The 26,948-nt window shown below is 42.5% G+C and overlaps 1 protein-coding gene across 1 annotated transcript in view; it reads left to right on the plus strand.

Moving 5' to 3' along the window:
- Positions 1-21,077, plus strand: part of LOC139562763 (ras-related protein R-Ras2) — a 42,494-nt gene extending 21,417 nt beyond the window's left edge. The window contains exons 2-6 of the mRNA XM_071380760.1: positions 10,184-10,271; positions 10,462-10,564; positions 11,804-11,912; positions 13,011-13,129; positions 19,471-21,077. Coding sequence (XP_071236861.1) covers positions 10,184-10,271; positions 10,462-10,564; positions 11,804-11,912; positions 13,011-13,129; positions 19,471-19,558 — 507 coding nt within the window. The 3' untranslated portion in view covers positions 19,559-21,077. The remainder of the gene's footprint in view (positions 1-10,183; positions 10,272-10,461; positions 10,565-11,803; positions 11,913-13,010; positions 13,130-19,470) is intronic.
- The last annotated feature ends 5,871 nt before the right edge of the window (positions 21,078-26,948 follow it).

The raw sequence follows: 26,948 nt of genomic DNA on the forward strand, positions 1-26,948 counted from the left end.
TAGTTATTGAATTATTGACCTTTCTGGTTTGCATGAGCTCATGGGACAAGTGGGTTTTTCCCCAGGAAGTGTAGGCCTTTCACTCTCTCTCTCTCGTTCTCACTCTCCCTCTCCCTCTCTCCCCCCTCTCTCTCTCCCTCTCTCCTTCTCTTTCTCTCGCTTACTCACACACACAACAAATTGTAATTGTGTTCTTGGCTGGAACTCTCCAGTGGGATGAAGTCACACATGAAGGTGTGGAGAGGGATGGAGTATAGCAGACGGTAGTATTGGACAAGCAGAACTCCTATGCTCCCATCTGCTTCATGTTAACCCTTAATGTAATGGTGGCTATTTGTGCTGGGTGATGGTTGATTACTGATGGCAGCTGGAGGACAGGCGACCCCTGGACAGTCCCCCAGGTTCAGCAGAGGTTAACCCTGTAGGACAAGGGAGGGCAGGGGAACAGGAAGGGGATGGCTAAGGGAGTGGTGTAAGTCTACAGCTGCCTGACTGACACAAATTAAACTCAATGTTCACAGGTGTTTATTTACTCTTTATTTTCCACAAGTGAGGTTGTTTTAGAGGACGGCTCAGTGTAAAAAGTATTGGTGGGGACAGAGATAAGATGAACTCAGATGGACTATATTCTGAAAAGTACACCTTATCAATGGACTTTGACCCTGAAGAGACAACAATGCTGGATGTTTGGGGGACCATTTTTTTGAATGGCCAACTGTGGCTAGTGGCTGTCATCCTAGTGAACCCTCAACATGACTGTACCTAACACCCCTAATGGAAGCAGTGACCAGTATGATAGTGTAGACTACCCCTATAACAGCCAGTATAATGGGCCAGTCCAGTTCCCCATTCACATCCATGTAAGCTGGGGAATGAAGGAGAATCTAGGGAAAGCCTGACTATGCAAATCTCCGGAACAGCTCTACTTCAAGGGGGGAGTTCTGTTGCTGCATTCTAGAAACAAATGAGAGGTGTTAAGCAGGTCTGGAGTTAAAGCAGCAGGCCTCACTGGGATCTGCTTTGAGCTGGCACTGGTTCAACTCTCCCATAAATCAATGCAGATGAAAAGACAGTTGAGTTCATCACCTGTATTTGTATGCAGTCATCAAGTCCTGCATACTTCCTGCATACTTCCAAAACATGTCAGATTAGCAGTTATTTGTGTTATGGCTGACTGCTGTTGTGCAGGTACTGTAAATTAAGTTAAAGTTGTGGTGGTGGCTGGTTCATACATCTTTATCAAGGGTTGGCAGGCAGGACTGGGGTGTTGACCACTGACAGGGTGGTACTTGGTTATTTCTAGAGTCTAAACTAGGTGGTCTGGCCTGAGTTTAACGGTATTGTTAATTGAAATGGCTGCACTTGGACCTGGGATCCTACTACCCCCCCTACCCTGTCCCGTACTTCCCTACCCCTACTACCGCGTCTCCCCTACCCCTTACTGGACCTCTCCTCCACAGTGTCCTGGTCCTACCCTACCTTGGGCCCAGCTGTAGTGTGTGTCTCTCTAACGCTGTGTCAGCTCGACCAGGTGCTGGAATTGGTCAGGCTTGGCTGAGAGGGGAGCTGTATAGGGATTGAGGGATATTATAAAGTTGCAGCTGTTTGCATAATTTTTCTAAGGGATAATACAAGTTTTCCTACCATTTAATCTACATTTTCTCATTAGAGAAGCTCAATTTCTTGATTTGGAAGTCAAGGTCTCTGAATCCTCATAGGGCATTAAGGGCACATATGGAAGGAAATTAACTCTTCCGTTTCCTCTTAGTCTGCTGTGTTCACGCTTATTATGATCCAGTAGGCAGGCATACCATTTTCCTCTAATATGTGTGTTTTTGTTAATTAATTGCCTAGAGAATTTTGGAGAGAAATCTCCGGCCTCCCTCCCTTCACAGAACTGATTGGTGAATCCATGGCTGTGCTCTGCTCTGGCTGTTTATCTTATGCTGGATCAGCTATAATGGTAATTAGGGATGGGCGGTATACCATATTTTACTATATACCGGTATTGATACACGGACCGGTTTGGGTTTTTACTTTACCTTCTATAACGGTATTTGAATGTTTGGTTTCGTTCAGTCTGCATGGTCAATGCAGCGCATGCAACAATGTTGATGCCAATGAATTTGTTTCCTATTTGATCTTAATATAAATCCACAAGCGTTCTATAATTACAATATTAGTTTGTGTTATTTACATCTGCAAACAGCTAGTTTGTATTTTCTTAGGAAGTTAAAACTAAATCGTGTTAGCCACTAATGCTAATCGCTAGTTAGCTGGCTAGCTAACTATATACTCTGCTCTACTCTATACTGGCTAACTAACTAGCTAATAAAAGTACTAAGTCAGAGTAAACGTAGCTAGCTAATACAGCCTGATACCAGTGCTGGTGGAGGCCTAAATCAGCATGTTGTTTGTGCAACAGTATCTTCTAAATCAAAGAGGAATAGGCGAAGCATGAATATGTTGGCTACGTGAATAAAGATTTAATGTAGCAAAAGATTATAGGCTCCCCTAGGAAACACTGAACATCACTTTTTAGTTTCTACCCTGTCACAATAACTTGTCCATGGCATTTTCATTCATTGTCATGTCAAACACTGTAATCAAAGTGCCCACTGTTAGTTATATTCTAACTATAGAATTAGAATAAACATTATATTTCCATGATTCCAAAAGCTCACCCAAGTGTTCTAAATCTAAATCGCAATTGCAACATTTGGTTAAAAACAAGGCCTAGTTTTTTGCCCATATCGTGGCAGTGTGGAAATGTTCTCAAATGAGTGCAGGAAATGTAGAAATTTATGGAAATACAGGAAATTATTTTAGGTTGAAGTTGAATTTAACAGTATAAACCAATCAGAATGGAGAAAGACCCATTGAAATCACTTGCCATCCTATGGTCACACACTACTCATGAAGCACATTGGAACTTTTATTATTCCAAAACATAAAATACCGTCAAATACATGATACCGTCTCATTAAAAAAATACGTGATACCGTCTCAATTTAAAAAAATACGTGATACCGTCTCATTTTTAAAAAAAATACGTGATACCGTCTCATTTAAAAAAAATACTGTGATATGTCTCATTTAATAAAAAATACCGTGATACCGTCTCATTTAAAAAAATACGTGATACCGTCTCATTTAAAAGAAATACGTGATACCGTCTCATTTAAAAAAATACGTGATATCGTCTCATTTAAAAGAAATACGTGATACCGTCTCATTTAAAAGAAATACGTGATACCGTCTCATTTAAAAAAATACGTGATACCGTCTCATGTTCAAAAAATACAGTGATATCGTCTCATTTTTTTTTTTTAAATAACATGATATGATATTTTGGCTATATCACCCAGCCCTAACAGTAATTTACGTGAGACTCCTGCTACCCAAACGAGTGGGATGGCTGTCTCAGATAGAAAGGAGTGTATCTATATATAGCACGGTAAGCTGTTTGTGTGGTGAGGAAGTGGGTGAATGGCGTTTATTGCACGCCTACACGTATCCTTGTTTTCCCGTTGGTGGAGATGAAGCTGTCAGCCAGCAGTCGTAACACAGGATCTGTTAGATTGTCTATCAGAGAGTCAGAGACAGACAGGGTTAGTATAGCAGCTGTCGACTAGGGAGACGACTCCTCAGCGCTGCAGCACAATGTAGGCTAACTAAATGAGTGCAGAGGCTGCAGCTGAGAGAGACACTGGTTCCACTGACCCTCTTTTCATGGTGAACAGACCGCTAATGTTGTCATGGTGTGGAGTGGGTGGTCGGTGGGGTGGTGGTGCTGGAAGGCAGCAGTGGAAATGAGTGGCGGTGGGTGGATGGATGGGTGGGTTAGTTGGTAGGTGGGTGGGTGGTTAGGTGGGTGGGGATTGGGGAATATCTCCTCTGTGACATCAGAGCGCTTTGCTGGCCTGGGCTGGCTGTCCTGGTGTGTAGGTTTAGTTTCCTTCCCTCTGGCTGAGTGGCTGGGGCTGAGTGGAGCGGAGGGCTCTGCTGTACTATATACTCCGCTCTGCACTGCTCTACTCTACACTCCACTCTGCTTTACTCTACTCTATACTCTGCTCTACACTACTCTATACTCTGCTCTATGCTTTACTCTACTCAATACGCCGCTCTACTCTTTACTCTTTCTCTGCTCTACTCTATACTCTGCTTTACTCTGCTCTATGCTCTACTCTATACTCCGCTCTACTCTACACTCTGCTCTAGACTCTGTTCTATACTCTACTCTATGCTCTGCACTACACTATACTCTGCTTACTCTGCTCTATACTCTACTCTACTCTATACTCTGCTCTACTCTGTACTCTGCTCTGCTCTATACTCTGTTCTACTCTACTATATACACTGCTCTGCTTTGCTATGCTCTACTGTATACTATGCTCTACTCTATACTCTTCTCTGCTCTATACTCTACTCTATACTCTGCTCTACTTTATACACCGCTCTACTCTATAATCTGCTCTACTCTTCTCTGCTCTATACTCTACTCTATACTCTGCTTTACTATATACACTATACTCTACTCTATACACTATACTCTACTCTATACTCTGCTCTATACTCTACTTTATACTCCGCTCTACTCTATACACCGCTCTACTCTATACTCTGCTCTACTCTATGCTCTACTCTATACTCTATACTCAAATAAAATCAAATGTTATACTCTACTCTATACGCTGCTCTACTGTATACTCTGCTCTATACTCTGCTCTACTCTATACTCTACTTTGTACTGTGCTCTACTCTATACACCGCTCTATTCTATACCCTACTCTATACTCTGCTCTAATCTACTCTATACTCAACTATATACTCTCTACTCTATACTCTGCTCTATTCTATACACGCTCTGCGCTATACACTACTCTATACTCTGCGGTACTCTATACTCTACTCTATACTCCTCTCTATACTCTACTCCACACTCCGCTCTATTCTATACCCTACTCTATACTCTGCTCTAATCTACTCTATACTCAACTATATACTCTACTCTATACTCTGCTCTATTCTATACACGCTCTGCGCTATACTCTACTCTATACTCTGCGGTACTCTATACTCTACTCTATACTCCTCTCTATACTCTACTCCGCACTCCGCTCTACTCTATACTCTACTATGTACTCTGCTCTACTCTATACTCTACTATATACTCCATACTCTACTCTATACTCTGCTCTATTCTATACACCGCTCTGCTCTATACTCTACTCTATACTCCTCTCTATACTCTACTCCGCACTCCGCTCTACTCTATACTCTACTATGTACTCTGCTCTAATCTATACTCTGTTCTATACTCTGTTTGTGAAGCATGGAGGTGGAAACATCATTCTTTGGGGATGCTTTTCTGCAAAGGGGACAGGACGACTGCACTGTATTGAGGGGAGGATGGATGGGGCCATGTATCGCGAGATCTTGGCCAACAACCTCCTTCCCTCAGTAAGAGCATTGAAGATGGGTCGTGGCTGGGTCTTCCAGCATGACAACGACCCGAAACACACAGCCAGGGCAACTAAGGAGTGGCTCCGTAAGAAGCATCTCAAGGTCCTGAAGTGGCCTAGCCAGTCTCCAGACCTGAACCCAATAGAAAATCTTTGGAGGGAGCTGAAAGTCCGTATTGCCCAGCGACAGCCCCGAAACCTGAAGGATCTGGAGAAGGTCTGTATGGAGGAGTGGGCCAAAATCCCTGCTGCAGTGTGTGCAAACCTGGTCAAGAACTACAGGAAACGTATGATCTCTGTAATTGCAAACAAAGGTTTCTGTACCAAATATTAAGTTCTGCTTTTCTGATGTATTTAATACTTATGTCATGCAATAAAATGCAAATTAATTACTTAAAAATCATACAATGTGATTTTCTGGATTTTTGTTTTAGATTCCGTCTCTCACAGTTGAAGTGTACCTATGATAAAAAATTACAGACCTCTACATGCTTTGTAAGTAGGAAAACCTGCAAAATCGGCAGTGTATCAAATACTTGTTCTCCCCACTGTATACACACACACACACACACACACACACACACACACACACACACACACACACACACACACACACACACACACACACACACACACACACACACACACACACTGGTGCTCATATGGAAAATGTGTCTAAGGCTGTCTAGTTGGTGCACACAAAAACATAAGTAATTTATGGAAGGGTTGGCTGAACTCTGTCAGACTACAGGAGCACTCTGTTTTGTTAAAGAGGGATTTAACCTCAGCTGCTCTCCAAATTCAAATTAAATGTAATTCTATGAAAAAGGCTCAGCTACTATTGAAGCAATTGGTTAATTCACTTGAGAGGAGAATATTTGCATTTTAGGAGTGTTTGAACAGGGAGTGTTTTTTTCAGTTCCCACTGGCATCTGTGTTAAGGTGCGACTGAAGGTCAGGACACTTCACTGTGCAAAGAGAGTCCACTGTGGGGGGGTCGGTGGCTAGGTGTGGGGGTGTGTGTGCGTGTGCTCTTGCGTGTGTGTGTGTGTGTGTGTGTGTGCAAGCAGACCAGACTATAGACCCCCTGCAGATTGAGTGACTGACCAGTCAGTCTGGACTCTGGACAGGATCAGCTGTCTGTGCAGTGATGGCTGTTCAGTGTTGTCATGGAGACGGTGGTGTGAGGCTGCACAATAGAAGAAGTTCAGTAGCCTGGTCCCAGATCTGTTTGTGCTCTTGCCAACTCAATTGCTGTCCTTGTTAAGCCATGCATGACAAGGAGTGACAAGAGGTTGGCATGATAGCACAAACACAATTGTATATACAGTGAATACTGAATGGTGCTGGGAAGAACAGTGAGCTAAGCTCCTTCCCACCCTGGGAGGCTGTTGTGGTTGTGTTGTCCCAGTTAGTCACCCACCCCACAGTGGGAGTCATCCTGTGTTGAATATGGAGCTAATGGTGATGTACCCAATGAGCCATATGAGGATCCATCACATACAGTTGAAGTCAGAAGTTTACATGCACTTAGGTTGGAGTCATTAAATCTCGTCTTTTAACCACTCCACAAATTCCTTGTTAACAAACTATAGTTTTGGCAAGTCGGTTAGGACATCTACTTTGTGCATGACACAAGTCATTTTTCCAACAATTGTTTCTAGACAGATTATTTCACTTATAATTCCTCATCACAATTCCAGTGGGTCAGAAGTTTACATACACTAAGTTGACTGTGCTTTTAAACAGTTTGGAAAATTCCAGAAAATGACATGACATTAGCCTATCAGAAGCTTTAGAAGCTTCTGATAGGCTAATTGACATAATTTGAGTCAATTGGTGGTGTACCTGTGGATGTATTTCAAGGCCTACCTTCAAACTCAGTTCCTCTTTGCTTGACATCCTGGGAAAATCAAAAGAAATCAGCCAAGACCTCAGAAAAGAATTGTAGAACTCCACATGTCTGGTTCATCCTTGGGAGCAATTTGCTAATGCCTGAAGGTACCACGTTAATCTGTACAAACAATAGTATTCTAGTATAAACACCATGGGACCACGCAGCCGTCATACTACTCAGGAAGGAGAGGCGTTCTGTCTCCTAGAGATGAACGTACTTTGGTGCGAAAAGTGCAAATCAATCCCAGAACGACAGCAAAGAACCTTGTGAAGATGCTGGAGGAAACCGGTACAAGAGTATCTATATCCACAGTAAAACGAGTTCTATATTGACATAACCTGAATGGCCGCTCAGCAAGGAAGAATCCACTGCTCCAAAACCGCCATAAAAAAGCCAGACTACGGATTGGAAGTGCACATGGGGACAAAGATCGTACTTTTTGGAGAAATGTCCTCTGGTCTGATGAAACAAAAATAGAACTGTTTGGCCATAATGACCATTGTTATGTTTGGAGGAAAAAGGGAGAGGCTTACAAGCCGAAGAACACCATCCCAAGCACTGGGGTGGTAGCATCATGTTGTGGGTGTGCTTTGCTGCAGGAGGGACTGGTGCACTTCACAAAATAGGTGGCATCATGAGGTAGGAAAAGGATGTGGATATATTGAAGCAAAATCTCAAGACATCAGTCAGGAAGTTAAAACTTGGTCACAAATGACCCCAAGCACACTTCCAAAGTTGTGGCAAAATGGCTTAATGACAACCAAGTCATGGTATTGGAGTGGCCATCACAAAGCCCTGACCTCAACCCTATAGAAAATTTGTGGGTAGAACTGAAAAAGCGTGTGCGAATAAAGAGGCCCACAAACCTGACTCAGTTACACCAGCTCAGTCAGGAGGAATGGGCCAAAATTCACCCAACGTATTGTAGGAAGCTTGTGGAAGGCTACCTGAAACGTTTGACCCAGGTTAAACAATGTAAAGGCAATGCTACCAAATACCCATTGAGTGTATGTAAACTTCTGACCCTCTGGGAATGTGATGAATGAAATAAAAGCTGAAATAAATCATTCTCTCTACTATTATTCTGACATTTCACATTTTAAAAATAAAGTGATGATCCTAACTGACCTAAAACAGGGAATTTTTACTAGGATTAAATGTCAGGAATTGTGAAAAACTGAGTTGAAATGTATTTGGCTAAGATGTATGTAAACTTCTGACTTCAACTGTATATTACTGGACACAGCCAGTGCTGTTTCTGGATATACATTCTCTCTTTCTCAGCCTGCACTTCACTGTACTGCAGCCTCATCAATCAGGGGAACCAGCATGGAGAGAGTGGAGCAGCAGAGCAGGCTGCAGACATATGCAGGACCGCTGATGAATTATTGAACAGTGCCAAGTGGACGTGATGTCAGCATGCATGCAGCGCATACAGAGAGGACTAGGGAGAGAGGGAGAGGCATGTGGGGAGAGGGAGAGGCATATGGGGGGGGGGGGAGGGAGAGGCATGAGGAGTGAGGGAGGGGCATGGCGAGAGAGGAAGAGGCATGTCGGGAGAGGGAGAGGAATGGGGAGAGAGAAGGAATGAGCTCGGGTGAGGGAGAGACAGATAGTATGGGAAGGGGCGAGTTTATGTGTGCAACAGAGAAATATGGAGAGAAAAGGGAATTTGTATGAAATAATGCGTGTGAGAGAGTTGGAGAGTGTGTGGAGTAGGTAGTAAGAAAGGGGGGTTTATTGAGGGAGAGAAAGAGGCAGGGAGAGAAGGCAGTATATTTCCATCTGCGTCGGTGGATTAACTGAAAAAGACAATGCATATTTTAACAGTCAAACAGGTGACCATGTGCCATGAATCAATACACGTACACTGATTTAATCCACTACCAGATTAGATCCACTCCTGTCACAATAGTTTGTTTAAAAGGAAAATGGAAAGATGATTCATGCATTTGAACAAATTTAGACTGTTTTATTCATGGTAGCCTAGCGTTTAAGAGTGTTAGGCCAGTAACCGAAAGGTCGGTGGTTTGAATCCCTGAGCCTACTAGGTGAAAAATCTGTCAATGTGCCCTTGAGCAAGGCACTTAACCCTAATTGCTCCTGTAAGTTTCTCTGGATAAGAGCGTCTGCTAAATGACTCAAATGTAAATGTATTTTTACCTGTAGTGACATAATGTTATGCTCAGCAGTGAGTCCACCCCTCCTGTCCACATGTAGCCAGTGCACTGTGTTCCACTCTGATATAGGACATGCTTTGTATGTCGTTCTCAGCTGTCACTTAACTAGTCCCACAGGAGAGGCCTACAAAACATGCAGAGAAAATGTAATAAAATGCACAGCTTCAAGCCCCGTCTCTACCTACTCCGAGCATCCTGCTCACAATGGAGACAGACAGGCAGTCCCAGTCACTGCTTCATTACCAGCCTCTGGAAGATGGCTAAGTAGTGTCATTGTTGGAATAGTGGCGACAGAAGTGCCAGTGACATTATCAGTGTTTTGGTCATGAACACTCCAGATGACCTTGTTTTCCTGTGGCCTTCAGAAACAGTGGAGTGGTTATGTTATGTGAGTCCGTATTTACCCTGGCTTTCACAACACACGGGTCAGGATTATGTGTTTACCTCCTGCATGCTGCATAGTAGTGTAGAGGTCAACGAGTTACTCAACAACACAAGTGGATGGAGTGTTTACTCTCTAGAAGACCGAGCCAAAGCCAGTTGTTTATCTCACTGCCTTCTCTGCTGTATGTCTCCTCAGTCCTTGCTGTACACCATGTTCACTCTCCCCCTTCCTCTCTCCCTCTTTCTCTCTCAAGTCCTACTTTGTCACTGACTATGATCCCACAATTGAAGACTCGTATACGAAGCAGTGTGTCATTGACGAGAGGGCGGCCCGGCTTGACAGTAAGTATAGACCCTCAGCCTGTAAACAAACAGGAGAATCTGACCACAACACTAATGTTCATTGAGAAATACCAGCCTTCACAGGAGATTACTGTTCTTATCTTGGAGGGTTTAGTTTTGTACAGCACCTTTTTCAGGAGAAGTGCTACTGTGTGTGTGTGTCTAACGTGTCTGTCCCTGTGTTTGTTAGTCCTGGACACGGCCGGACAGGAAGAGTTTGGAGCCATGAGAGAACAATACATGAGGACAGGGGAGGGCTTCCTGCTTGTCTTCTCAGTCACTGACAGAGGAAGGTGAGTGACAACCCAGTCACGTGTCACCCCCATGCTGCCTCTCTATCTGTCTGTGCCTCTCTCTGTCTGCACCTATCTCTGATTGCGCTTTTCTCTCTCACTCTCTCTCTCTCTTTCTGTCTGCGCGTCTCTCTATCTGCGCCTATCTTGGTCTACGCTTCTCTCTCTATCTCTGTCTTTCTCCCTCTGTCTGCCTGACCTCTCTCGCTCTCCCTCTCATGCTAAACACATACATCTCTCTCACTCACTCTCTCTTGTTCTCCCACACTTCCGTTCTCGCCAACCTGTGTAGTCATTCTCTTTTGTTCTCTGCTCATATACCTCTCTTTCAACATCCACCTCTTTACAGGCTTTGGTTTTCTGTGTAAAAACCCTGCATTAAATCACCTGCATGAGAATGAATGCATCCCCTCTATATGTGCTGTCCTGTACTGTGGTGGGCAGTCTTGGGCCCTTGTCACCCCCCTGGTCCCTGTACAGCAATGTGATGGTGGTGTGTCTCAACCCACCCCTCAAGAGTCCCCTCTCTCCCTGTGTGTATGCTGTAAACAGTCTTTCCTTCCTCCATTTACGTTAGTCAAGGCTCTCCAGATTTACTATGTGCTCGCTAAACTGCCCGCCGGCGGCCATTCACTAGAATGCACTCCTGGGTTTGTGATTACATTCTGTTTCCCTTTCTCTCTGGGGGATATTTCTATGTATGCCATTTGGTTCAAACAGTTAGCATGATATTTGTATTACACTAAAAGCCTTTCAAGTCAACGGGGAGCAAAGCTCTGGTTAAAGGGACAGACCTGCTTAGGGCTACCCCTCCCTGGTCAATGGAAGGCAGGTAAGCCTGTACTGAGGCTGCTCACAAGTTCACCAAGGTGTTACTGCAATGCCCATGCAAACATTTCTGGAACATTGAGGCACGCAGTACAACAGTAGTTCGTTGACTTCTCTGTCTGTGCTCTGGAGTACCCCCGTTCACCCTTCACCCACCCTGTCTGATTCACAGAGACGTCAATCCCGTCTGCCTGGGTGCAGTGGGGGAGGGGAGGGCAGGGGGGGTCATTTTTGTGGCTGTGAGACAACATTCCTGGGAGGTCCACAGAGGCACCAGCTTTATCTCAGCTTTATCTTTATATCTGAGCTCTATGTCACAGTTTGGTGTTGTAACCAAGCTCCCTTCTGGCTGGGTAATGTGTAGAGTTTACTGGGGGCATCGAGTGATGCTGCGTGCTTTATGTTTCACAGCTTTGAAGAAATCTACAAATTCCAAAGACAGATCCTCAGAGTCAAAGACCGTGATGAATTTCCCATGATCCTTGTAGGCAATAAAGCAGATCTGGAGCTCCAGAGACAGGTGAGTAGCAGTCCTCCTAACAGCCCAGCTACAGCGCAAATACACATACAGTACATGTTAGGGTGATGTGAGGAAAGTAAATATAAAGCAACAAGCTTTAAAAATGTGCAATTTCTAATTTACATTTTGAAATGTGAAAATGGATAGTGGTGGTGGTGGTGGCTGGAGCTATTTGGGTAGACAAAGAGGGAGTGTGAAAAAGAGAGAAAGAGAAGGTGACCAACAAAAACATTGTGGGACAGAGGAAAAGAGGAGAGAGGGAGGGTATGAAAAGGAGAGGGCTCATTCCGTGGCCTTTATTGGCTTTCAGCTGCAGTTCACTTTCCCACATGACTCCACACTGTCATCTGCTGGAATAAAACACATTCTCTCATCTGATCAAATGTAAATGCATTGATCACATCAATTACTGTCGTAATTATTTTTATTGACTGAATATAATGTGGGGCCTCTGTTAGAATTGATAACTCAATATGATTCATCCAAATTAATTAGTCTAAATGTGGTCTTTAACATATTGGTTGAGGAGTATGATTCAATTCTACCCATTACTGGCAACTCAATGGGTTCAGCTGTTTTAGGACAGTAGAATAAATGATTTTGCAATGAGGTCTGAACCCGTATCCACAACGTGTCTCAGAGTAGGAGTGCTAATCTAGGATCTGTCCATACAATCTTATTTATTATGAACTAAAATGCTAAACTGATCCTAGATCAGCACTCCTACGCAGAGACGCTTTGTGGATACGGGCCCTGGTCTCTAATCTTGTCGTAATAGTTTAGGACGGACCAGAAGCAACAATATTCTACCTAAGCACATAGAAATCAGGTGCTATTTTAATGTAAAATGTAATGTGATACATTTGCTGTATTGTTTACATGTTTCTTAGTGACCCACTCTTGGATGTGAACCCTCTGACCCATGTGTTTCTCAACCTCACCAGCAGATGTCCCTAGTTTCCTGATTCTTGTTTGATCATTTGAAACCGTTCTATTGGTCCTAAAGTGAAGTCTTCACCCAGCTGGGGCACAGGGTGATGCCAAAGAGTACATGCTATTTATCTACGATTTATCCCTGTACCTGTTTCGTCCCTTCAGGTGACCCAGGAGGAGGGCCAGCAGCTGGCCAGACAGCTCAAGGTGACGTATATGGAGGCCTCAGCCAAAATCCGTATGAATGTAGACCAGGCTTTCCACGAGCTGGTTAGAGTAATCAGGTGGGTGGATTCATTACTGACTGTAGAGTTGGTTAGAGTAATCAGGTGGGTGGATTCATTACTGACTGTAGAGTTGGTTAGAGTAATCAGGTGGGTGGATTCATTACTGACTGTAGAGTTAGTTAGAGTAATCAGATGGGTGGATTCATTACTGACTGTAGAGTTGGTTAGAGTAATCAGGTGGGTGGATTCATTACTGACTGTAGAGTTAGTTAGAGTAATCAGGTGGGTGGATTCATTACTGACTGTAGAGTTAGTTAGAGTAATCAGGTGGGTGGATTCATTACTGACTGTAGAGTTGGTTAGAGTAATCAGGTGGGTGGATTCATTACTGACTGTAGAGTTAGAGTAATCAGGTGGGTGGATTCATTACTGACTGTAGAGTTGGTTAGAGTAATCAGGTGGGTGGATTCATTACTGATTGTAGAGTTGGTTAGAGTAATCAGGTGGGTGGATTCATTACTGACTGTAGAGTTAGTTAGAGTAATCAGGTGGGTGGATTCATTACTGACTGTAGAGTTAGAGTAATCAGGTGGGTGGATTCATTACTGACTGTAGAGTTGGTTAGAGTAATCAGGTGGGTGGATTCATTACTGATTGTAGAGTTAGTTAGAGTAATCAGGTGGGTGGATTCATTACTGACTGTAGAGTTAGTTAGAGTAATCAGGTGGGTGGATTCATTACTGACTGTAGAGTTGGTTAGAGTAATCAGGTGGGTGGATTCATTACTGACTGTAGAGTTGGTTAGAGTAATCAGGTGGGTGGATTCATTACTGACTGTAGAGTTAGTTAGAGTAATCAGGTGGGTGGATTCATTACTGACTGTAGAGTTGGTTAGAGTAATCAGGTGGGTGGATTCATTACTGACTGTAGAGTTAGTTAGAGTAATCAGGTGGGTGGATTCATTACTGACTGTAGAGTTGGTTAGAGTAATCAGGTGGGTGGATTCATTACTGACTGTAGAGTTAGTTAGAGTAATCAGGTGGGTGGATTCATTACTGACTGTAGAGTTAGAGTAATCAGGTGGGTGGATTCATTACTGACTGTAGAGTTAGTTAGAGTAATCAGGTGGGTGGATTCATTACTGACTGTAGAGTTAGAGTAATCAGGTGGGTGGATTCATTACTGACTGTAGAGTTGGAGTAATCAGGTGGGTGGATTCATTACTGACTGTAGAGTTAGTTAGAGTAATCAGGTGGGTGGATTCATTACTGACTGTAGAGTTAGAGTAATCAGGTGGGTGGATTCATTACTGACTGTAGAGTTAGTTAGAGTAATCAGGTGGGTGGATTCATTACTGACTGTAGAGTTAGAGTAATCAGGTGGGTGGATTCATTACTGACTGTAGAGTTGGTTAGAGTAATCAGGTGGGTGGATTCATTACTGACTGTAGAGTTAGAGTAATCAGGTGGGTGGATTCATTACTGACTGTAGAGTTGGTTAGAGTAATCAGGTGGGTGGATTCATTACTGACTGTAGAGTTAGTTAGAGTAATCAGGTGGGTGGATTCATTACTGACTGTAGAGTTAGTTAGAGTAATCAGATGGGTGGATTCATTACTGACTGTAGAGTTGGTTAGAGTAATCAGGTGGGTGGATTCATTACTGACTGTAGAGTTAGTTAGAGTAATCAGGTGGGTGGATTCATTACTGACTGTAGAGTTAGTTAGAGTAATCAGGTGGGTGGATTCATTACTGACTGTAGAGTTAGTTAGAGTAATCAGGTGGGTGGATTCATTACTGACTGTAGAGTTAGTTAGAGTAATCAGGTGGGTGGATTCATTACTGACTGTAGAGTTAGTTAGAGTAATCAGGTGGGTGGATTCATTACTGACTGTAGAGTTAGAGTAATCAGGTGGGTGGATTCATTACTGACTGTAGAGTTAGTTAGAGTAATCAGGTGGGTGGATTCATTACTGACTGTAGAGTTAGAGTAATCAGGTGGGTGGATTCATTACTGACTGTAGAGTTGGTTAGAGTAATCAGGTGGGTGGATTCATTACTGACTGTAGAGTTAGTTAGAGTAATCAGGTGGGTGGATTCATTACTGACTGTAGAGTTAGTTAGAGTAATCAGATGGGTGGATTCATTACTGACTGTAGAGTTGGTTAGAGTAATCAGGTGGGTGGATTCATTACTGACTGTAGAGTTAGTTAGAGTAATCAGGTGGGTGGATTCATTACTGACTGTAGAGTTAGTTAGAGTAATCAGGTGGGTGGATTCATTACTGACTGTAGAGTTGGTTAGAGTAATCAGGTGGGTGGATTCATTACTGACTGTAGAGTTAGAGTAATCAGGTGGGTGGATTCATTACTGACTGTAGAGTTGGTTAGAGTAATCAGGTGGGTGGATTCATTACTGATTGTAGAGTTGGTTAGAGTAATCAGGTGGGTGGATTCATTACTGACTGTAGAGTTAGTTAGAGTAATCAGGTGGGTGGATTCATTACTGACTGTAGAGTTAGTTAGAGTAATCAGGTGGGTGGATTCATTACTGACTGTAGAGTTGGTTAGAGTAATCAGGTGGGTGGATTCATTACTGACTGTAGAGTTGGTTAGAGTAATCAGGTGGGTGGATTCATTACTGACTGTAGAGTTAGTTAGAGTAATCAGGTGGGTGGATTCATTACTGACCGTAGAGTTGGTTAGAGTAATCAGGTGGGTGGATTCATTACTGACTGTAGAGTTAGTTAGAGTAATCAGGTTGGTGGATTCATTACTGACTGTAGAGTTGGTTAGAGTAATCAGGTGGGTGGATTCATTACTGACTGTAGAGTTAGAGTAATCAGGTGGGTGGATTCATTACTGACTGTAGAGTTAGAGTAATCAGGTGGGTGGATTCATTACTGACTGTAGAGTTGGTTAGAGTAATCAGGTGGGTGGATTCATTACTGACTGTAGAGTTAGAGTAATCAGGTGGGTGGATTCATTACTGACTGTAGAGTTAGTTAGAGTAATCAGGTGGGTGGATTCATTACTGACTGTAGAGTTAGAGTAATCAGGTGGGTGGATTCATTACTGACTGTAGAGTTGGTTAGAGTAATCAGGTGGGTGGATTCATTACTGACTGTAGAGTTAGTTAGAGTAATCAGGTGGGTGGATTCATTACTGACTGTAGAGTTAGTTAGAGTAATCAGATGGGTGGATTCATTACTGACTGTAGAGTTGGTTAGAGTAATCAGGTGGGTGGATTCATTACTGACTGTAGAGTTGGTTAGAGTAATCAGGTGGGTGGATTCATTACTGACTGTAGAGTTAGAGTAATCAGGTGGGTGGATTCATTACTGACTGTAGAGTTGGTTAGAGTAATCAGGTGGGTGGATTCATTACTGACTGTAGAGTTAGTTAGAGTAATCAGGTGGGTGGATTCATTACTGACTGTAGAGTTAGTTAGAGTAATCAGGTGGGTGGATTCATTACTGACTGTAGAGTTAGTTAGAGTAATCAGGTGGTCGGATTCATTACTGACTGTAGAGTTGGTTAGAGTAATCAGGTGGGTGGATTCATTACTGACTGTAGAGTTGGTTAGAGTAATCAGGTGGGTGGATTCATTACTGACTGTAGAGTTAGTTAGAGTAATCAAGTGGGTGGATTCATTACTGACTGTAGAGTTAGTTAGAGTAATCAGGTGGGTGGATTCATTACTGACTGTAGAGTTGGTTAGAGTAATCATGTGGGTGGATTCATTACTGACTGTAGAGTTAGTTAGAGTAATCAGGTGGGTGGATTCATTACTGACTGTAGAGTTAGTTAGAGTAATCAGGTGGGTGGATTCATTACTGACTGTAGAATAATCAGGTGGGTGGATTCATTACTGACTGTAGAATAATCAGGTGGGTGGATTCATTACTGACTGTAGAGTTGGTTAGAGTAATCAGGTGGGTGGATTCATTACTGACTGTAGAGTTAGTTAGAGTAATCAGGTGGGTGGATTCATTACTGACTGTAGAGTTAGTTAGAGTAATCAGGTGGGTGGATTCATTACTGACTGTAGAGGTAGTTAGAGTAATCAGGTGGGTGGATTCATTACTGACTGTAGAGTTAGTTAGAGTAATCAGGTGGGTGGATTCATTACTGACTGTAGAGGTAGTTAGAGTAATCAGGTGGGTGGATTCATTACTGACTGTAGAGTTAGTTAGAGTAATCAGGTGGGTGGATTCATTACTGACTGTAGAGTTAGTTAGAGTAATCAGGTGGGTGGATTCATTACTGACTGTAGAGTTAGTTAGAGTAATCAGGTGGGTGGATTCATTACTGACTGTAGAGTTGGTTAGAGTAATCAGGTGGGTGGATTCATTACTGACTGTAGAGTTGGTTAGAGTAATCAGGTGGGTGGATTCATTACTGACTGTAGAGTTGGTTAGAGTAATCAGGTGGGTGGATTCATTACTGACCGTAGAGTTGGTTAGAGTAATCAGGTGGGTGGATTCATTACTGACCGTAGAGTTGGTTAGAGTAATCAGGTGGGTGGATTCATTACTGACCGTAGAGTTGGTTAGAGTAATCAGGTGGGTGGATTCATTACTGACCGTAGAGTTGGTTAGAGTAATCAGGTGGGTGGATTCATTACTGACCGTAGAGTTGGTTAGAGTAATCAGGTGGGTGGATTCATTACTGACTGTAGAGTTGGTTAGAGTAATCAGGTGGGTGGATTCATTACTGACTGTAGAGTTGGTTAGAGTAATCAGGTGGGTGGATTCATTACTGACTGTAGAATAATCAGGTGGGTGGATTCATTACTGACTGTAGAATAATCAGGTGGGTGGATTCATTACTGACTGTAGAGTTGGTTAGAGTAATCAGGTGGGTGGATTCATTACTGACTGTAGAGTTAGTTAGAGTAATCAGGTGGGTGGATTCATTACTGACTGTAGAGTTGGTTAGAGTAATCAGGTGGGTGGATTCATTACTGACTGTAGAGTTGGTTAGAGTAATCAGGTGGGTGGATTCATTACTGACCGTAGAGTTGGTTAGAGTAATCAGGTGGGTGGATTCATTACTGACCGTAGAGTTGGTTAGAGTAATCAGGTGGGTGGATTCATTACTGACCGTAGAGTTGGTTAGAGTAATCAGGTGGGTGGATTCATTACTGACCGTAGAGTTGGTTAGAGTAATCAGGTGGGTGGATTCATTACTGACTGTAGAGTTGGTTAGAGTAATCAGGTGGGTGGATTCATTACTGACTGTAGAATAATCAGGTGGGTGGATTCATTACTGACTGTAGAATAATCAGGTGGGTGGATTCATTACTGACTGTAGAGTTGGTTAGAGTAATCAGGTGGGTGGATTCATTACTGACTGTAGAGTTAGTTAGAGTAATCAGGTGGGTGGATTCATTACTGACTGTAGAGTTGGTTAGAGTAATCAGGTGGGTGGATTCATTACTGACTGTAGAGTTGGTTAGAGTAATCAGGTGGGTGGATTCATTACTGACTGTAGAGTTGGTTAGAGTAATCAGGTGGGTGGATTCATTACTGACTGTAGGTGGCACCACAACCCCACTATACCTCCCTGAATACAGTGGCAATGGGTTGAGGGAAAGAAGTAGTTTCAGCTTTTGTTCCTTCACTGGCACTAGTCTGTCTTTCTCAAGTACATGTGAAAGGTGGTTTATGCAATACTTCCACATGGAATGTCACTAAGGGCACTTTCACATATCCCCTTATGATCTGGATCCTGGAAAGTTTGGTACCCTGATCTGAGCTATACAGCATGTTTGAAACAGAAACAAACTCTAGCTGCAACGAATCCTGGTCCTGCGTGAGTAGTGCGTTCAAGATCTATGACTAGAGTACCAGGTGGCAGTGCGAGACGCGTGGAACTTTTTTGCCCGTTTTAAACAAGCTAGCTTGCTAACATCATGTAGAACAGTGTTTCCCAACCTTGGTCCTCCAGTACCCCCAACATTACACAGTTTCATTGTAGACCTGGACAAGCACACCTCATTCAACTCATTGAGGGCTTGATGATTAGTTAACAAGTTGAATCAGGTGTGCTTGTCCAGGGTTACAATAAACATGTGTACTGTTGGGGGTACTGGATGACCAGGGTTGGAAAACACTGATGTAGAATGTGCGTCTTGCTAATTGCACCCTGAAACTCTTATTTACAGGTTTTGTGAAATCAAAACGTATTCTGTAGAATTCTCACAAACGCTCCAGAAAACTGAAACAGAGTACCGAATTTCATATGTGAGAATGCCCTAATGTCAATGACAGGATGTTATCTCATCTACACTCAAAGCCAGAACAAAACAATTGTTGCTTGAATGAGTCAGATTATTTTGTTAGAATACTTCTATCTCTGCTTACTCATAACGTAATAATGCACTTTCTCCTCACAGGAAATTCCAGGAACAGGAATGCCCGCCCTCGCCAGAACCCACGCGGAAAGAAAAGGACAAGAGTGGCTGCCATTGTGTGATCGTCTGAGTGGGCCTTATCACTGTCACTCACCCAGCTACTGTCACCAGTCCCCGCCTCCTGCCTGACATGACATCCTGTATGGATGACTGAGCGCTGCCTTCTCCACGTGCATGACTTCAACAGAGGTTCCTATGGTAGCTACCAGGAACTGCTGCCCCCCCCTGCCCCCGGACTTCACTTCTAGAAGAAACTGACAACGCCAAATGTTAAACTCCTCTTGACCTTCAACAATAATACAATTCATATGAGAAAGTCCTAACACTAAACATTGCCTCTTAAATCAGCTAAACAATATCATTTTTTGTATTCTGAAGGACTTTTTCTTGCCTTGCAATGACATTTGTACTTTTTGCCGAGATTGAATGAGAAATATATATATCCAGAATGTCAATGAGAGGTTTATTAGTACCAGTTTCTCATCAGAATAGAGAGATGATCTTATGAAGCTTTGTGTATGTCATGCCATATCCGTTTTTACTTCCATGTGCTAATCCGCTACTGTACATAAGTGAAATTTGTTGTGATTTTGAAAGCGTATTTCTAATTACTTATTAAATGGCCACAGTACAGCGTGTAAGGTTGATGACTTTGGTTTGACTTCTATGAACATAACATGTATACAGGTATGTACGCTGTACAGTATAAACCTAGATATCCCTAAAGTTATTATGACAACTTCACTTTCCAGCGGCGTCAGCGGATCCGTTTCTACGTCTATGGATTGTGCACTCATCTCACTGGCCAAATATGGCATGTTTACTGTACTTGCATTGTAAGGTTCATAGACTTTAGGCTTCTAATAACATGATATCAAACCTGTTTTATTTATTTAGTTGTACAACTCTTCTCTGACTCTTACCGGTTGTTGTTGACTATCTCAAAGTCAGGTTGGCCTAATCAGAATTATACATTTTAAACTCTTTATATTTGTAATCTTTGACAAGCAGTGCAGAAGAGACCATGGGTAGTATTTATGTACCTCACTGATAATGATGATGTTAATAGCAGACCAGTTTCAGAAATGCTCCTCTCTGACATATCTTTTCAAATCAATCCCTCTCAGTTTGAACAGTGATTTTTGTACCATCTATTTGGCTCTCTTTTGGAACGTAGTTATTACTTAAAGTAGACAGAGGTATTGAGCTGTTGAAGCTCACTCATATAAACAAACTGTAACTTCATTTCAATGACATGGTTGTTTGTTACACACCACCTTCAATTATTCTTGGAGATGTGTTCATGTTCTCTCCAAGGTTATTGTTGTGACTCTGGGCCAGTTTGGAGCTGTTTCCATGACTCCCACAGTCACATGGAGGTTACATCACCTGACCTCTCACCTTTAAAGTTAACATCAAGGCAATTCACACATTCTGTTGTCTTGTCATCCTTTTCAATATGATCTGTATTTATGCGTAATAGAAACCAATGAACTATTGTAGTTTTGTTATACCATCATGTAATATAAGACAAAAAGAAACATACGAAAATGATTATTTGATGGACTTGATTAAATGTTTTTACTTTATACTTTTATACATTATTTTCTTATCAAACTAGTTGACAAGTATTTTTATATGTCTGTAAGTGAATATACTCTCACAGCACAGCTGTGTTTATATGTAAAGAGGAATGTATAATTCCCTTAGCTGGTTTTGAACTGAAGAAGACTGTAGGCCTACATTGGTTCTTGACCAACCTGTGGTCCAGAACCTTTCCTCCTCTCGTGGTTTTGATTTGATTTGATTGGTCCTCATTTGGCCTAATCTTCCAAGAGTTCTTGGTGTTGGTGACACATTTTCCTTGACCATTCCCCCACTACCTTGCCCATACTGCAAATGTCAACCAATGTGTTGGTTGAGCGTCTCCACTCAGCCCACCTGACCTACTAGCAGGGTGGATTGTGGGTAGGCCGTTCACTCTTCTCTTCACTGTTCTCTAGGTCAAGGCTTGGGTCACAGATACATGTGTTCTGCTCAATGGTGGAGTCTGTAAGTACCACCTCCTGTCTTTTGGCAGACTTTATGTACAGTACATTCAATTCATATATTTTTTTCTTTTCAAGTCCATGCCCCTTGCCCCATGTATAGCTTCTGGTGCTATAATAAAATCTGTCATTCAGCCAACTATAATAGCGAATATTCCTTTTGTTTTAGTTTTTTTGAGAAGTCCTGTATTTGGTGAACTTCATATTTTGTTGACCTTGTATTGTGAAGCGAGGTGGAACAATAACAGTTGTGTTGGCAGATATTGCTTTGATATTTTTGCTTTGAAAAAATGGATGTATCCAATCAAAGAGGAATAAGATGAGAAGATTCCATTATTTTATTCCCACTGAACACCTGTTGTCATAATGAGGATGGACCACTGTCTTCACTAATAACATTCCAACATTAACACCACCTCTGAACTGTCTGCGTGAAAACGTCTATGTCTTATTAGTGATGTAACTCATTCTACTATAGCTTATTGTCTCCCAGCTGCATAAATCTGTCTTATAGGAACGAATGTGTTCTTGTATGGAGGGTAAGTGTGACCTGTGGCTCACCTCTGGCTGATGGTCATGTTATTCCGGTCATCTCCATCATCACAGCAGAAATATGGTGTAAGACACCAGGCAGCACTTCAGTTCTTCACATCTGATTGGCCGTCTCCAGACTGTAGAACACAATTCTGGAGTGGAGATAGCAGGACAGGGCCATGGTTGCCATAGCACCCTGCACAAATGTCTCACAAATCAACAGAGGATCACTGTGAGATTTGGTTCGAAAAGAACCCTTGAAGATAATTCCTACTTTTGGCTGTGTGTTCTCGGTGGCCTTGACTCTGAGTCATCTGTGTGGTGTTGCTGGGCTGCAAACAATACCGTGTGAAGTGCACTCAAGTCAAGCACAGTCATTTAAATGCTATTACCATTCTACCTGGCTTTGTCACCAAATAACCATACAATGTATCATTCTGACTGCTACGGCTGTATACTGGAGAAATCCTTACGTGATGTGGTGCATGAGTCTGAATGCATAGCCTCTGAACGTCTACTGTGATGGCTACTGGAAATCAATATGAGCTGTAGTCCTTTGACTGGTTCTACATTATCTAAAGAATTGTATTGACTGTGGAACAGATGGCTATGGCGATCCAATCACATTATGCTTGGACTCATTCATAACAGCTGTAGCAATCTACTGTCACTACACAAGTCAGAGACAGTTTTGTCACTGCAGGCCAGGGCCTCTGTACCTAGAAAGAGACACAGGGGGCACAGATTTGTCACTGCTGGGCCTCTGTACCCCACAAATGTCAAATCATTTCTCAGATATAAGCTCCGGTGATATTTGTGGAGTTAAGTTTGATCTGTAATGGTCCTAAAAAGTCACGCAGAGGACTTTATTTTCATAAACTGGATCTCATTCATTTCTATCTGCTGGCAGAAATGAAAGCAAGGCTTTGACCAGGCGCCATGGCAGCAGTTGGGCTCAGGAGACATTTCCCCCTTAATTCTCAGATAAATAATGGATGAAAGGCTGTGTCTGGAGATATGTCTCAGTTGGCTGTAGACCTCCGCTCAACTGCAGGCCTTTGATCAAAATACACAGAGGGAAGGGAGGGAGACCATAGGATGTCCTTAATTGTCTGTGCCTTACTGGCAGCACAACAGTATCCTTGTTACTTTGATACAGAGCAGCTATGGATGCACAGAGAGATGGATCCTCCTGATGCATACTAATGTACAGTATACTACATCCACCTGGCTTCTCTCTCAACCACATTTATACCCCAGTCAGAGGCACACAGGTACTATACTCAGAGAAGAGGATGTACAGGGCTCTGAGGGTGCAATACTGAAGTAAGGAGAGGAGTAGAGATCTCTGACAATGCAGCAATTCTGGGTGAATAACTCTAGGTATTCTCACCGAAGAATCACGGAACATTCCAGTCTGTTTTTCCCTCAGGGGTTCCATTGTAGAGATGAACACACAGTGACCTTGCCCTCCCAACACTTACAATTTTCTCTGTATCCAATTCCCTTAATCTGAAATGAGAAACTGTAGTATAGTTATACTCCAACACTCTAACCTTTCATTTGTGGTGGAGCTGATAATCACTGCAGCAGATAGTAGATGGACACCACTGAGCACACACACACACCTGTCGGTGTCACACCTTCCAATGAGCCACATGAATGTGTGTGCATAAGCACAGTGCTTGCAGTTGTGTGTCAATGTGGGAGAGATGCAGTATAGGTCACTGTATCTGCTGCAGTGATTATCAGCTCCACCACAAATGAAAGGTTAGAGCGTTGGAGTATAACTATACTACAGTTTCTCATTTCAGATTAAGGGAATTGGATACAGAGAAAATTGTAAGTGTTGGGAGGGCACAATTCCCTTAGGTGCTGTAATGAATTTTCATTATTCCAGCTCTGTTAAAATACCAGGATATTACCATCCTTTCACTGAGAGTTTAAGCTTGGCGGTAGTCATCTCATACATATGAGTTTTGTGGTTTCTTCAGAGCTTTTTTAGAGAGCGATGAACTTACCGCTATTACCTTATTGCGTGTCATCTCTCTCCCCTCTCTCTCTCCTGTTCCTTAATTTGTTCTCAATCATTGTCTACACTAGAGGGAGCCGAGATAGGATATATGTTGGGTAGTGCAGTGCCTCTTAAAGTCGTAAAACTGTTGATTGGACATATCAGTGATGATGGTGGATGATATTCCTTGTCTTTTAACATGGTTCAAACTAGAACCCTGTCTTGAAAACTCAGAATTTAATAGTAATGAAAGCCCAAAATACATAAATATCATGTTGTTGTAGGCATTTTATGTTTGAGTGACTCTCTTAAATGGATTTCTGCATCCCCTTGGTTACCATTTGGTTTCATACCCTCCACCTGTGTTTTGCTGACTCACTCTACTGTATTCAAAAGCCTAAAATGTGGGCACTAATAAGGACAAGGATTTCAATTGCACCCTTTATTACTGCAAATCACCTAATTAAATCAAAGAGAATTCTGTTCCTCGTTCGCCAGCACCATCAATCAGCAGTCATGCTGAGTTTCTCTGGAGGGAGTGGGAGATTTATTTGAAAAGGTTACAAGACATTGTATAATTGTTACTTGGCATTGTATAATCTCAACTGTTCACTGGGACACAATTTCCCAGCTGGCTCGTGTTTTTTAAAGTCATGACTCAGTGGGCTACTGCACATCCCCAAACTCTCACGGTTTGTCTGAGCTGCCGGTCCCAGTTGTCAGGGAGTCAACCCCTTTGTCTATTGAGCTTGGGTCGGATTCACCATGCCTCTGAGGGACCCCTATTGAGACTGCCAAGGTCCACCGCCACCCCCTCATAGCGTCTATCCATTGACACTGGGGTTTGGCAGGAGAAAGGAAGGGAGGGTGCCCACTCATCCACACTTCCTAGGCAAATCCCAATCTCTCTCAATGTCCCAATGAAAGATCTCACTTTGCATTTGGCTCAAAGTCACAGTCCGGAAGGCAGGCATCCAAACCAGCTGCTTTAGAAAATCTGATGACCATTATATGTGTTTACCTCATTCTTGTCACTGACACAGCTTTTTGTGTGAACTTTCAATGTACCTGATAATGAGGGACCCCTTTATTCATCCGCACACTCTCTTTCAATCCTGCAGTGCTGTTAGAAATGTTGTGAAATCTTATGAGTTGGACTTGGCCTTGGCAGGAGTGGGCTATATACACTGAACCAAAATATAAACGCAACAGGTAAAGTGTTGGTCCCATGTTTGATGAGCTGAAAAAAAATTCCCAGAAATGTTCCATACACACATAAAGCTAATTTCTCTCAAATGTTGTGAACAAATTTGTTTACATTCCTGTTAGTGAGTATTTCTCCTTTGTCAAAAATAATCTCTCCACCTGACAGGTGTGGCATATCAAGAAGCTGGTTAAGCAGCATGATCATTACACAGGTGCACCTTATGCTGGGGGCAATAAAAGGCCACTTTAAACTGTGAAGTTTTGTCACACAACACAATGCCACAGATGTCTCAAGTTTTGAGAGAGTGTGCAATTGGCATGCCGACTGCAGGAATGTCCACAAGAGCTGTTGCCAGAGAATTGAATGTTCATTTGTCTACAATAAACTGACTCCGTTTTTTTGGTTTGAGAATTTGGCAGTACGTCCAACTGGCCTCATAACCGCATACCACCTGTAACCATGCCAGCCCAGGACATCCACACATTCTTCACCTGTGGGATTGTCTGGGTGGGGGGGGGGGACTTTTGTCTGTAATAAAGCCCTTTTGTGGGGAAAAACTCATTCTGATTGGCTGCTCAGTTATGTGAAATCCATAGATTAAGGCCTAATGAATGTATTTTATTTCAATTGACTGATTTCCTTATATGAACTGTAACTCAGTAAAATCTTTGAAATTGTTGCATGTTGCGTTTATATTTTTCTTCAATATAATTATCTTCTATATATATGTTCTACTATATGACTGCTCCAAATTGGCAACTGTCACTCTGCTTTTTCAATGCCTTTGCTTAGCGACCTTCAAGGCCAATCCTAAGGGACATTGGCTGTCAGGCATTCATCACATCTCTCTCTCTCCCGCTCTGAGCTGTCAAGGAGAGTTTAAGGGATTCAGGGTCAACAGGTTGTGTTAAAGGTAATAATAAGCCTATGTGCCAAACACCTCCAGACGCAACCCAAAAATATTAAACCCATGCTTTCTGTAACTGGCTTATGTTATCAATCAGTGTTAATAAATACATTGAAGCTGATGTGTGTGTACGCGCATGTGTGTGTGTGTGTGTGTGTGTGTGTGTGTGTGTGTGTGTGTGTGTGTGTGTGTGTGTACAGAAGCAGTGATTTCTCTGTGTTATTAAGGCATTGCTTCCAGTCAAAATTGATTTTCTGAGGCAAAGACATTTTTACAGAAGGTATGTCTCCCCAGAATACGTAGGTATAAATGGCCAAGAAATATCAACAGATAGCTCTGACCACTTGTATATGCCTGAAAATGATCTTTCATTTACAGTGCAACCAGAAGAAAACATGAATATGTAAGCATGTGTAGGCTATCAATCATGCCCAAGGAGATAGAGTTCAATTACTGTCCATTAATAATTCAATAATAATGGAATGAATGGCAGGCCAACAAATACAGATAATTATTCAAATCACAATGCTACACCTTTCTAACATCATCACCAGATGAGACCAACGAGCGTTACAATCTGGGGGACACTTTTACAGAGGATGGAGATTTTACATATTTTAATGAAATACAAGTGAAATTTGATGTTTTTGCTCGTTGTGATCTGAAAATTACGCGATGATGTATTTAATCGAAATAGATGGGGACACGCCTGCGTGCGCGCAACCAATGGAGTAACCCATGCATTCGTCA

This window comes from Salvelinus alpinus, chromosome 33 (assembly GCF_045679555.1).
Source record: "Salvelinus alpinus chromosome 33, SLU_Salpinus.1, whole genome shotgun sequence".
NCBI lineage: Eukaryota > Metazoa > Chordata > Actinopteri > Salmoniformes > Salmonidae > Salvelinus > Salvelinus alpinus.